This window comes from Phalaenopsis equestris, unplaced genomic scaffold, assembly GCF_001263595.1.
Source record: "Phalaenopsis equestris unplaced genomic scaffold, ASM126359v1 Scaffold235890, whole genome shotgun sequence".
Classification (NCBI taxonomy): Eukaryota; Viridiplantae; Streptophyta; class Magnoliopsida; order Asparagales; family Orchidaceae; genus Phalaenopsis; species Phalaenopsis equestris.
Window position 1 is genome coordinate 16,967 of NW_018253743.1, and position 14,383 is coordinate 31,349.

General features: G+C 34.8%; 1 protein-coding gene across 1 annotated transcript; it reads left to right on the forward strand.

Moving 5' to 3' along the window:
* The first annotated feature begins 1,149 nt into the window (after positions 1-1,149).
* LOC110039234 (porphobilinogen deaminase, chloroplastic) lies at positions 1,150-12,850 on the forward strand. Its single transcript, XM_020744232.1, has 5 exons — positions 1,150-1,430; positions 6,210-6,615; positions 8,911-9,114; positions 11,989-12,166; positions 12,646-12,850. Exons 1-5 carry the CDS (start codon positions 1,234-1,236, stop codon positions 12,756-12,758), a joined length of 1,098 nt encoding a protein of 365 aa, XP_020599891.1. The 5' UTR covers positions 1,150-1,233; the 3' UTR covers positions 12,759-12,850.
* The last annotated feature ends 1,533 nt before the right edge of the window (positions 12,851-14,383 follow it).

Here is a 14,383-nt window from a genome sequence, read left to right on the forward strand (position 1 = left end):
GCCAATTGCTGGCCCCTTTGGTGCCAGCTTTCTATAAAATGGAGCCTCTGGCGCCAGTTCTGACGTTAGAATGCTGAAAAGCTTCATTTTGAGTCCAAATTTCTTCATTTTTGCTCCTTTTTACTCCCTGAACCACATGTTGGGTTGAAGTCATAGTTTTCAATTTCGATTGATCTCTCCCAATCTTGTTGCTCCATTTCTTGTAGGCCAAATGTTTGGTTTGCAATCATTTGCCTTAGTTCACAATCATCGCACTTAAAATAATGTTGGATTCACATTTTTCCAAAGGCAATATTAATATTTTACTCACAAGAATGATTAATTAACAAAGAGAAGAAGAGCGATTAAAAAAAAAAAAAACTGAAAGAGAAAACTGAAAGAGAAAAATTGTGGGGGATTTCATTATTTTTAAAAAGTTGCCAATAATTTGATATATCCTAAGCTTGCCCTTTGAACCCTTATTTGTAGGTTGGGAATGAGGCTTAATACAATTTGAAATTTTATATTTAACGCAAGTAATATGAAGAAATATGCCTAATGAAGACTGGCTATATCTTTTCCAATCATGTTAAATGTACATGTCCATGTTCAAGCAAGCATTGAATTCTTGTAAATTCATAAGTCAACTTTGCTAAAGTTGGATGAGTTTACCAAGGTTGGCCAAATTCAAGTGCATAGTTGCGGTGAATAACATTAAAGACTTGGCCTGCATTCGAAAAATCGTTAAATTCTAGAGTGACTTTGCTTAACCTTAGGGTAATGCTTGTTTATTAAAAATGCTTTGAACAACTTAAACTTATCAAAACAAGGCTACTATCTTGAACTCGGCTTATGACTGCTTTTTGGGCATATAATAACATTGAAACATTGTACTAAATATTTGTAATAAAAAAAAAATCTAAAAAAATACAATCAATCACCATACCTCTTCATTAAAAATGCAAAAACTAAATCAATCATTAAAATTTGTTTAAATAAATAACGCCAATTGTACTTGAAAGAAAATTCGTTTAGTTTCAACATCTGCAATTGAACATTGATAGTAAACATAATAAATAAAAAAATAAAAGTAAAAGTAATAACTATAATTGTAAACATGAAAATTCCTAAAAAATTTAAATAAACCAAGAGAAGAAAAAAAAGAAAAAAAGAAAATCACATTATCTGTTGTTAGATCTACGATCCATCCCCCATCAACACCCCCAGTCAATCCACGTCTCCGGTGCAGGAGGCATGGATATCACCGTCGCTACCCGGAGCCCTCTTCTCGCCGCTTGTTCCCACTCTACACTTTCTCGCCCGGCTCTGTCTTTGAGGTCGCAGTCGATCCGACCTCGCCGGAGGAATGCTACGGCCGTCAGAAATGCCCTTGCCACTGAGCAGGAGGTTGAAGCAAAAGTCTCCCTTGTGAGAATCGGCACCAGGGGGAGGTAAGATTTGCCAATTCATCTATTGTTCTCTCTTGTGAAGCTCATTTGTCGTTAGCCCAACATGCAACAGCTCAAGTTGCATTGCCCACCGTCTTCAGTCACAAGACCGTGGTTTGAACCATAGAATAAAAAAAAAATTCAATATTGTGAGTCTTATGATCTGTTGTACTGGTATTTATAGTAGGGACTCTACATCAGGAATGAGCCTTACCTGTGCTTGTTAAATGTCTTTGGGCAGTTCGAAAGGTCAATATGTTCCTTCTTCTTCTTGCCCAATTTGATGTCTGCTTGAATCTTTACAGCTTTAGTTTGTTCATGCCTTGTGGCTGTAGTTTTCAGGTTCATTATCTCCATTTCATCATGTCGGTCTCATAAATTTGATTGCTTTTAGTGCCCTCAGTTCTCTTGTATGGTAATTGTCCTTATTTATGTAGCTTTCCATTGTGTGTTTGACTTAGGTTTTTGTTTGGTTTTGTTAGAAGAATTTTTTTTTTATATTAGTGATTGATTATAGGGTCCTATGTATAGGCATACATGATGAATTCAAAAAGGGAAAATAATAAGGAGGAAGGTACCCTGAGTTTCAAGGATATAGAAAGATATTTTCCTATTTTGGTATTCTTCTAATATAACGCTTTCTGATCTAGAAAATTTCACTAATAACACTCCCCTTTAAGTTAGAGCATATATATTATAGAATATAGAGTTTAAGCTTACTGCATAAATTGAAAAACAAAGTAGAGGCTCCAAAAAATTGGTGGATATATCAACTGATTGTTCTTTATTGGAGTCTGTTGTGATTTTTTTTTTAGGAGTACTGCATGCTCGATAAAATGCCATTCTACTTCAATGTGCTTGATTCCCTATAAAATATATGATTGCAAAATTATTTATGATCCTATTTTTAGCTTTATCAATAGACCTAGCTAAAACAATATGCTTTTTTAAATTTATAGGACACTAAATTTACAGCAAGAAAGACACAATACCCAGAAGTAGCTTTTCTATCCTCAATAGATACCACATACAATAGGTGTCAGAAATTTTTTTTTTATCATTAGATGGTTTTGTTTTTGATAGATTATATGTTTTCTTGGATAATTTTTTTTATATATCTAAGGATTCATAGGACAACATACCATTTTTTTTCTTTGAGTTTTGCATATATTGACTAACCACAACAACAATGAATGATGTATTGAGTCGAATGATAATTGGATGGATACGATTGCAAACAAGACGTTAATGGTGAGAAACATCTTAGTTTTTCAGTGTCCTCAAATGATTGCAAAGCTATTCCTTGAAAAGTTTTGATGCTAGGCGTTCAACACCCAAGAGCACGTGGGTTGCATTCCCACACGTGCGATTTCCCGCAATCAACGATCAGACACAACATTTGGGTCGCGCAAATCGAATCTAGCGTCTCCTCTTTTGATTTTTTTTCAATTTTTAGCACATTTCCCTTTATCCTTCCTTTCTTTCTAGTCATTTCCTATATGTGCTGTATTAGGGTTTGGATTGCATTTTTTTGTCATATCTCTGTTCAGGAGAGCCGTTGGTGTTCCGATTTCTATCTTCTAGGGCTGTATACCAAGGCGGGTGGTGCTCCGACTATAGCTCATCTAAGGTTGTGATCTTCTTTAAAGAGTTGAGTGGTGCTCTAGCTGTAGCTCGTTCCCGATGGAATATTTACCCAGACTTCCCATCCCCTCGATGTTGGTCCCACCTTTCCTCGCCACCAGAACCACCAGACCGTACTCCTACTATCTTCCTGCAACTCCAGCCACCAACCACCTTGTTGCCACCTCTCACCTTGCTGCCATCCCTTCAAGCCACTTCTTACCTTCAACCCCCCCCCCCCTTCCCCCCCCGCCCCCAGCCCCCCCTTCCGCCTCAGCCCCGAGACAACCGTCCCTTTGTTGTCCCGTAGTCCCACACATTTTCCTCCACTGTTGCTGTCATTCCCGCTTGCTGCTACCACCTCGAATGGTTATTCCTTACTATTTGCTACTGTTCCAACCCTCTAGCCAGCCATTGCTTGTTGTCGTTTAGCTGACTAGCCTCCACCTTTCCTTACCGCAACCCACCATAACTTTCCCTTCTGCCTACTACAGTCATCCACTGCTTTGTCACCATCCTCCTGGTGTCCACTTACCAAATCGACCACCACCTTTGGATAAATTTAGCTGTGTTTGTTGTTGTATTTTTCAAATGTGTGTGGCTGTAATCGCGTATTTACTTTCGGCAATAATATTTATTTTTTTCATTGTTGTTTATGTTAACTCTAATATCATTTTGTATTAGAGCTAGTCTAACCTCAGTTTTATCCTATGGCTCTTAACATCAACCACTACTCAACCCTACTTTCCTTTAAAAATTTTCTTTCCCACTTTGCATCACCCCTACATAGCTCCTCCTACCTACCACCCCAAACGCTAATCATGTCGCCGTCAAGGAAATTGCCACAACCTGCTCAGGAGTTTACCATGGAAGAGTTACGGTGAAAGCATCGTCGAGTGCTACAACAATTTGATGAAATTGAGGAGATGACCCATGGAGAGGTCACCGACGAGCGTTCTATAGTGTGCCCAAGAAGGTTGGACCAACATGGATGGTTGTTCATAATTGGGAAAAACTTGTCACGTGTTTTGGGAGACAGTGTAACATGCAGTGAGATTCAAGTGCTTCTAGGGGCGCAATCGAAGAATCGTTAGCCTTGGGAAGTTACAATAGCTCCACCCTCAATGTGTAGACATAAGCTACGATGAATTAGGTTGAAGCTCCACTAACCCCTAGAGATTGACGTGGGAATTTCTTGTAACTGACGATTAGACGCAACATCCAGGTCATGCGAGCTGAACCGAACAACTCCTCTTTTGATTCCTTACTAATTTTTAGCACATTTCTTTTTATCCTTTATTTCTAGTCCTTTCCTATATGTACTGTATTAGGGTTTAAATTGCAGTTTTTATCATGTTTCTGTTCAGGGCAGCCGTCGACATCCCAATTTTCTTTTCTAGGGTTGTATTTAAAGGCGGGTGGTGCTTTGGTTGTTGCTCGTTGCTCGTTGCTGAGGTAGTATTTATGCTTGAATTCCCATCCTTTGCAACAATCCTCTCTCCTCCGCCTCCGCCTCCGCCTCCGCCTCCGCCTCCGCCTTTCCTTGCTGTCGGAACCACCGGACAACATTCTTTCTGCCTTTCTGCAACTCCGGCCGCCAACCACTACCTCCTCCACCTATTGCATCCCTTCTAGCCACCTCTCACTTTGCTGACACTCATTCCATCTGCCTGTCTTTGCTGTCCATCCATCCCCCTCGCTATCGCAGCCACGGGACAGCCCTCTTGTTGTACTACAGTCCCTCACATTCCCCGCCGCAGCCGCCATCATTTCTGCTCACTGCCACCACCTTGAACAACTGTTCCCTGCTGTTTTTCTGCTGTTCCAGACCTTCAATAAGCGCCTGTTTGCGGTCTTTTGACTGACCAACCTCCTTCTTTCCCCACCGCAGCCCGCTATAACTTCCCCTTCCGCCTCTTACAACCATCCACTGCCTCATCATTATCCTCCTGCCATCCACTCACCAAATCGACCACCACTTTGGATACATTTAGCAATGTCTGCTTGTGCTTGTTGTTGTATTTTTTTTTCAAGTGTGTGTGGTTGTAATCACATATTTGCTTTCAATAATAATATTTGTTTTCTATAATTGTTTGGTTTAACTCTGGTATCAAGTTATTGAGTTTAAGTGCATTTTATATAATGGCAATGTAAAGATATATGCAAAATGTATGAGTAATAAACTAAAAGTATGTCATTGAATGATAACATATAAATGAATTGCAAAAGGTCATCACTTAAATGTTTAACAATGCAATTTAAGTAAATAGACAAAATATAAATTAAGAGCAATGAAAATATGGATTCTTATGTGGTTCACAATGAAACCGACTTACATGTATGTCTAAGCATCCACTTCATTTTGGATTCCACCAACTACTCATACACCTCCTTTTGGCATAGAAGCCATCTCCTTCTCTAGAAAGTAGCCATCACACCCTATGAATTTAACGAGAATATCTCTTTTAATATAGGAAGCTAACCCAAGTTTGGATTACACGATTTAATTACCTACCTGAAGCTCTCTGAAACTTTGGTGGCAAGGCTAATATCAAAGACTAAGGTTTACATGGCTATTATTATTAATCTTATCCCAATCAGTTGCCCAATTAATTGGAGTCTATTTTCTGAATCCTGATTGTCCATCCTTTCCTATTGAGCGCTACTAATATTCATGACATTGCATTCAAAAATAGCTATTTATCAGAAAATATTCCTTGTTGATCGACTACTCGGTATTTGGGAAAATTGATATTGCATGCAACCGTGGAATTACTAATTTTCTTTTAGCGCAATACTTTGTTTAATGACCCAAAAATTCATTTAAATAAGACTTATGTTTTAATTTAGGTTTACTAACTTTTCACTTTGAATTTTCAAAGAGAAGGTGCTAATGTGTCTAATGGAAATATGAATTTAATGCAAGCTCTGAAAAAACATCTCAGTTCATGCATTTAGACAAACATGCATATTCTCTATAAAGCTACTCCTGTGTTCCCATTGTAGTCATCTTAACTTCAAATTATGCTAAACTAATTTTCATGACGTAATGTAATCAGTTGTTCATTTTCTATTCACTTTGTTTTTGGAATTTTTATTAATAAATTGATTTTCTTGTGCTGGCTTGAGTTGTTTCTTTCTGATTTATGTTTAGGACAGTCCATTAGCTCTTGCCCAGGCTTTTGAGACACGAGACAAACTTATGGCAACACACTCTGAGCTAGCTGAAGAAGGAGCTATAGAAATAGTAACAATTAAAACCACAGGAGATAAAATCCTCAATCAACCACTAGCTGACATAGGTGGCAAAGGCTTATTCACAAAAGAGATAGATGAGGCACTCTTGGAGGGTAAAATTGACATTGCTGTTCATTCGATGAAGGATGTTCCAACATATCTCCCTGATGGGACAATATTGCCTTGCAATCTTCCTCGAGAAGATGTAAGGGATGCATTCATATCTTTGATTGCAAAATCACTTGCAGAACTTCAACCTGAAAGTGTTGTTGGAAGTGCTTCTCTACGGAGACAATCTCAAATACTCTACAGATATCCTAACCTCAAAGTAAGTCCTGCACTTGATGTTTGAAATTTACAATGTGTATTATTTACAACAAATTTTTTGAAATGTTGCTATTTGTGCCAATAGATGGATAGATGCTAGCAGTGGCAATGTTTTCCTCCATTTTGTTTGGTCTTTATAACTATATGTGCCATGAGTTAAACTTGCGACTGGTGCCTTTGTTTGACCTTCCATCAATCCGTGCCAGTCTTTTTGAAAAATATGAATAACTGCTGAACAGGGCAAATAATTTTTAATAACCGTATATATCCATATTATATTTTCCGGAGAACCAAATCTTGCTTATTCCACACAATGAATAGCAAAATTATAAATCTTGCACCTCTCATACAACTTTGCTAAAACTAATAAGTTGCACTATTATTTTGCCAACTATGGCCTTCTGGATATCCAATCATATCTAGCATATGCTACTTTTTCTTGCGAACATCCATCCCCGTTACTTTGATAATAGCACCTCAAATATCATACCATTCATTTAGTATAATGTCCGCTGGTGAATGCTAAGGTTGGTACTATCAGATGAATGTCACATACTTTTTTCTAGAAAACGGATGAAGTACTTTTCAAAATCAATTTTTTGAATGCAGATTACTGGCTCCATAATGCAAATGGACACTATGGAAGTTCGTAGTTAACCATTGATTGAGTCCATTATAATTGCAGGCGGAAAATAGCCCAAATGTCCTGTTGAAATTTAATCTTGGAGGATTTGCATTTCTCTTATATAGTTATGTTAAGAAAATATGTAATATTATTGGTTTATGAATACCATAGACATTAACTTCGATGCTTTAAAAGTGGTAGTAATTCTTGGTAAATTACACAATCTAGTTTGTGTGATGGGGTTTGGATGAAAGTTGGCGAGCTTTAGCTGATTTGTTCCGATGTTATTAAATATTTAGCCAAGCTCGAATGACAACAATTTTTGGTTTTAACAGAGAAATCCAGTGTGCACATGCTGACGGTTTTTTTTTAGAGAACAGGCATAGCTTTTTAAACTTTAAAGAGGAAGTTCTATTTGGGAGGAAAAAGGAAAGGGTTGGGAGTTGCTGTTAGTTTGGCTGGTAACTGTAAAATATTATGTCAAAGTTCATGCATTGGTGGTGGAATAGGAAAATTCCTTTCGAGTTAGGGTATGGGAACACGCCAACTTGAAATTGGAGTTGGTTTATTTTTGTTTTTAATTTAGGTGAGTTTTATAGAGTCACAAAATCAATACATGCCTCTTTTTGGTGTGTACAATTGTAGTCTGCCTTGTGTCTTCTTCAGCTTTTGTGATTATGACGTGAGACTAGGAATGTTGGCTTCAGAAATATGTATTTTTTCTGCATGAGATTCGTCAAAATATTTTTATATTTCTCATTTTGAACTTTTTAATGATTAACAATTTCCTTAGAATTCTTATGATCTTTTGGCAAAAAAATTTACTAATATGTGCAAACATGTTTCAATTATTCTGATTATTTGATAGGTTGATTTCTTCACTTGTTAGAACGCATTGTTAAGACTAGTCACATTACTGAAAATCAGCAAGTGCCCTTTAAATTCATATTATGAACCATCTCCATGCCTGTATTCATCATTTCTCTAGTCTATCAGTCTTTTAAACTACGTTTTTTGGGGGAGAAAGGAATTATAGATTATGATTTTCTTTAGAATGCAGGTAATAACCTTCCTCAGCGGATATACCTTTTCCATTATTGATAGGTTGATTTCTTCACTTGTTAGAACGCATTGTTAAGACTAGTCACATTACTGAAAATCAGCAAGTGCCCTTTAAATTCATATTATGAACCATCTCCATGCCTGTATTCATCATTTCTCTAGTCTATCAGTCTTTTAAACTACGTTTTTTGGGGGAAAAAGGAATATAGATTATGATTTTCTTTAGAATGCAGGTAATAACCTTCCTCAGCGGATGTACCCTTTCCATTAACTGTTTACATGACAAGTAGATGAATTGACAACCTCTTCTATTGATTTTTTGTTCTAACTTGTTAAAGCCTGTGGGAACTACAGGTAAATTACCACATTGATAAACTTAAACTCTTTTGTCCGCCTTATACATCTTCAGTTACTGTACAGTTTCGATAATCACAGGAAATCTAGATCCTATTGAATTATCTACTACATCCATGATGTTAAATCTCTCATTTTCCCATTTATGTACTTATTGTATATTTCTAGGTGGCACTAATTTTTTTTTCTAGTTTTTACTTGTTTATTATTGCTGCAGGAATTGCATCTATATGAAATGTGTTTAGTGTTATTCAGGTTGTAAACTTCCGTGGCAATGTACAAACAAGGTTGAGGAAACTTGAGGAAGGGAAGGTTCAAGCAACATTATTGGCATTGGCAGGGCTCAAACGATTAAATATGACGGAGAATGTTACGGCAATACTGTCTATAGAAGAAATGCTCCCAGCAATTGCTCAAGGCGCCATTGGGATCGCTTGTAGAAGCAATGATGATAGGATGGTACAGTCTAGAAAACTAATACCTCTTTCAATTAAACTGATAATTATGAATAACTATTCAAAGTAGGTTCTGCTGACTCTGCATTTTTGCTGAATATTTCACATTAAATTCAAGTCAATTTGGAAGTTATAATTAGTTATTTCATGTGATTTTATTCCACATAAGTTGGTTACCGTTTTAAGTGGATTATCTATCAGCTATGTTTGAAAGTAAAATAAATGTATTTTAGTAGTCCTTTCTTTGATTACTAATTATTAGTATTGATTCATGATAAATTGGATACAGAACTTCAAATGCATACGAGGTACTGCAAGAAAAACGTTGTTTCCATGTTTTCTATAAATTTGGCATTATGTAACCAATTTGTAAGTCAAAATTCTCTACCGGATACGAGCTATTGTTTTGCATAGAATTGCATGTTTATTCTGTAATAGGTCTAGTGAAAAATTTGATTATACGATGATATGGACGAAACTTTTGTCATTGTTCTTGTCTTGAGAAATAGCCATCAGATATCACTTGTTTGGTCTTTATTGGTGGTTCTTTCAAGGGTAAATTACTAATAGTTTTCTAAGGTTGACTACTTTGCATGTATGTTCGTGAATTTAACTTAAGGACCACCAAAATTTGAAAGCCTTAAAATTTTACTAGAGATCAGAGTTTTATTGTCAGTCTCATTTGGGTCTTGGAGGCCTCATTTGGGCCTTTTAAGCATCATGCTATTAATATTAGTGATTGTCCTTCCAAAATTATGATAACCATGACCAAAACACTTATATATATTGCATTACTTATAGCTCCCTATCATGGAAGAAAGCTCAAACTACTCTCTTTTGGCACATAATAGGTAGGATCAAGCTACACTTCTCCCAAAATATTTTGACTCAACAAATACTGACAGGACTCCATGAGGCATGAATCTATTATCAATAGATGGAGTATAAATATTTGCAATTTATATACATATTTTAGAACTGCTTCAAATAATACAATGAGGAAACTAGTCCACAATACTGTTGGTCCAATGAACTTCGATTGAGGACTTTCATATTTGATGTTTTAGAAGGCACAATGTTCAGATAATGGTAAGAATCATTCCTAATTTAGTTTAATCATTTGAGGAAGAAACTAATGTTACATCTGCCACTTTACTGTCCTGAAAGCAGTAGATATTACTGAGCTTCTTTGCATTGTTTAAATCATGAAATCTTTAGAAACATATAATAATGCCATTAGCAATAGTAGTTCAATAATGCCATTAGCAATAGTAGTTCAATAATGCCGAGGCTATAATATTCTTTTTCAGTGTTGACACTTATCCTACCTCGCCAGAAGCTCTTATGGATCTATCATGTGTTTTGGTATGAAATAAGCCTTTACCAACAATTTCATGTGTTGTCATTTCCTATTAAGACATTCTATAGATAATGCATCTTAAAGAAGAGAGTCAATCTTTATGCAGCGTCATGTAATATGAACAACTTTACTCATTAATCCAATCTTAGTTAAATAAATAATGATCAACAGTTGTCAATACCATTTCATATTCACACGTGTGCTCTTTTGTTATTTATATTTTCTTTTAGCTAGAATTGTCTTTCATTTATATTTTCTTAAAGCTAGAATTGCTTTTCAAATTATCTCTTTTTTTCTATTTTTTTAGTTTTAAGTCTGTATTTAGATGCGTAATGTATATGTTTCCTGCAAATGTTTCATTGGTCCTCTTTCTTAGGCTTTGACTTTGATCTATCCAACTTTTTTCATATTTTTACTGGTTCTCACCAAAAATTTCCTTCGTTATATCACTGAACTATAAGGAGCTTTTCACCTTAGTAATTGAAATAATTTCTCTTTCATCTACAATGTATTAACATTATTCTCAATTTCTCATAAGAGAATGAAAGAGCACAACAAAATCAAGCCTTTATTTTCCTTTTATTAATATTAGCCAAATCCATTTTTAGCTTATTATAAGCATTTAAATGCTCATTAAAAGATATAACTTCATAAATAGGTCGAAGAGTTGATGCTTTAAATAAAGGCCATTTTGAAAAGTTTTGCCATTCAGAAAGCTGCAAACCTTTCCTGCAAATATTTTTCAGTAGTTACGAAACATAAAATTGTTGTACTAATAGACTTCTAATCCAGCTAGTTGTGATAAGAGTGTATCTTGGATCTATTGAATAACAAAAATATGTAGGATAATTTAAATTGTAAAGACCTCATAGTTAACATGGACGTTTTAGAAAATTTTTATGAGAAAAGAATACATGTATGCTTAAACACGAACATAAATACTATAAAATATCGATTAGGCCAAACCATAAAAAGTCATTTACATCTAAGTTGAATTTGACAGAAATGAGAATGCAAAGTTGGACATGTAACAAAATTATGAAGGATAAATAAACGAATGCTAAATATGAGAAAATATTTAATGACATCTATTGAAGATAACTATGTTTGATTTTGACATTTACATTAAAGTGTGCTTGTTAGATTAGGAAGAAAGAAATTGGTAGACTTACGGTTTATATGGATAGAGGTTTAAAATGATTTGCAAAAAGAATGGATTTAACACGTAAAACGATACTCAATGCAAAATTGAGGATTCATACTGTTAACGTCAAACACAAACACACACATATATGTATGAGTGTCTGTGTAGATGCTGAACGAATTTAATTGTAATTACCAGAAATTAGTGGTTAGTGACCTCATATAATTTGTCTACGTAGAGGTTGAAGGAACGTGATTATAATTATTAGAAATTAGTGTTTAGTGACCTCAAATAATTTGTATAAGGATGATCATGATGGTGATAATTAGGCATTCTTAGTATTAACTACACATGCTATTTCTCTTATGTGACAGGCTAATTATCTACGTAGCCTAAATGATGAAGAAACCAGACTGGCCGTTGTTTGTGAGAGGGCATTTCTAGAGACCTTAGATGGCTCCTGTCGAACTCCAATTGCAGGCTATGCGCACAGGGATGAAGATGGAAACTGTTTTTTCAGAGGTTTAGTAGCTTCTCCTGATGGAACTCGAGGTAAATGCCATTATGGCTCATTTGGATGTATGCTGTTGGAAATTTTGTTTTAAAAAAGTATTTCTTCTTTTCACTAGAGGAATTTCAAGTTATTTGTTTAGTTAAAATCTAATTTGAGTTTTCATTACATCCCACTGATCAATTTAATTTAAAATTCATTTTTTTTTTCCAAACCCAAGGGGCCGTTTGGATTACTTTCGGTTTATGTTTTTTTATTTAAAGAAAAAAAAACTTGAAACAACTGTTTTTAAAAACAAATTGTTTGTTTTAAAAAAAAATAAACACATGCAAAAAAATACTAATTTAAAATAAAAGCAAAAACAAAAACAAAAAGAAATTATAGAATTGGCCCCAAATAAGCCCAAAGTTTGTAATTAGAAGCATCAAAAAGAGCCCTTGGCCTATAGCAAATCTATAATTTCGATTGATTTTTTTGCTTAAATTTTGGCTTGCAACACTATATTCTGTTTTTCAAATAGTTCTGGAGACTTCAAGGAAAGGACCTTATGCTCTTGATGACATGGTTGCAATGGGTAAAGATGCTGGAAAGGAATTGATATCAAAGGCTGGGCCAGGCTTCTTTGATTGGTAATATTTTCAAGCTTTGCGTTTGCGAGAGATAGTTTGATTAGAGTGTAGTTGGCGGTTCTCGGCTTCTTAGGAGTTGTTACTTATTTATTCTGATAACTTTTCTATTGATTTCTGTAAAATTTTGTTACTCCCCCTTTTTTATTGGTATTATTCTGCCAAATGTGCTTTTTCCTGTTTTGAGTGTATGGTTCTTTCGAACAGTGGCACTGAGGCTACATTACTTCAGTTTTAATTTATGTGCTCGAAGTATGTATGGGATATTAATTGGGAACAAAATGAAGCATTCTAATGAGCCGGGGTTTGAACATTCATGTTGAAAATATTAAAAATAATTTTTAGATGTTTAAAGCGTTTTAAAAATATACAGCTTAATTAAATGTCAAAAATGTTTTGTTTAAAATTAAAATATAAATAAAATATCATAAAAAAAAAGAAATAGCGATGGCGGAGCTAAAGAATTTGCTTGAGCGAGGGCATAAATTAGTTTTTAATTATTTTTTTGAAGACTATAGATCACATCAGAGGTTTAAAATATTTTTAAATTAAAAATAAGTCATTAACAAAATATATTATTGTTCAACAAAATTATCGTCAGTTATGTATAAACTTAATAATTTGAATTTGTTTCATGGTCATAAATTAGAAAAAAACATTAATTTTAAAAAAGTTTTAATAACCAACGCGTGCTTTCATTGGGCGTGAATGATTTCTGATTTTCTTCAGCTCTGAAACATTTCTTCATCTTATGCCCTGGAAAAGCATTGCTGGCATCATTTTCTGCAGTCTGCACAGGACAAAAAGAAAAATATTTTAATTTCAACAAGTAGAAAAAATTTGATTTTCCATAGCTCGATAATACAACTGATATCAAAAAATGTCCGGTTTAATTGAAAACATCAATATGCTGTTATTTACGAATGTAAAATAGTACACGCATAAACTTAGGCAGGGATTACAGAAAGAGCACAACTAAGCTCACAACAAACTTTGCATAAGCTAGAGGATTCTCTCTTGGTCTTTTAAAGTTGATGAAAGTTTTACAACACGATTTTTGAAGCGGAGGAACACTAATGATTTTTTTTCCCTTCAAAATCAAAATTCTGTTGGCGGTCATCTTCAGCTGAAGATTTTTCATTCTTATTATCGACGGAATCCCTAAATAATTTCTTCAACTCTCAAAAAATTTCCTCAGACGCTTTCCTGTAAAATTATCATAAATATTAATATTTGCACGTTTTGCCCGGTAAGCAGAGTACCAACACAAGATAAATTTTCACCCAAGCTCCCAGAAATCAAGCCCTAAATCACAAAATTTTTCATGTGAAATTGAAAAAAATATTATGTCTGAACATCCTACATGATTGGATTCATGTCATCGTCCGCAAAAATCACCAATGATTTATAGGGAATATAAATATCAATTTTAGGACAAGGTATGCAAACAAATAAATTAGGGAAAAAACAGTAAAGAGCCAACCAAATTTTTTTTTTTCTTTTGCTTGGAATGTGTAGTGGCCGAGAAATATGATTTCCTTTTGAATTGAGACCGAATTTTTCAGATGTATCCATCGGTAACTATAAGCAAAAATAAAAAGAAATCTTGCGTGATAGAAGTTGCAATCTTTC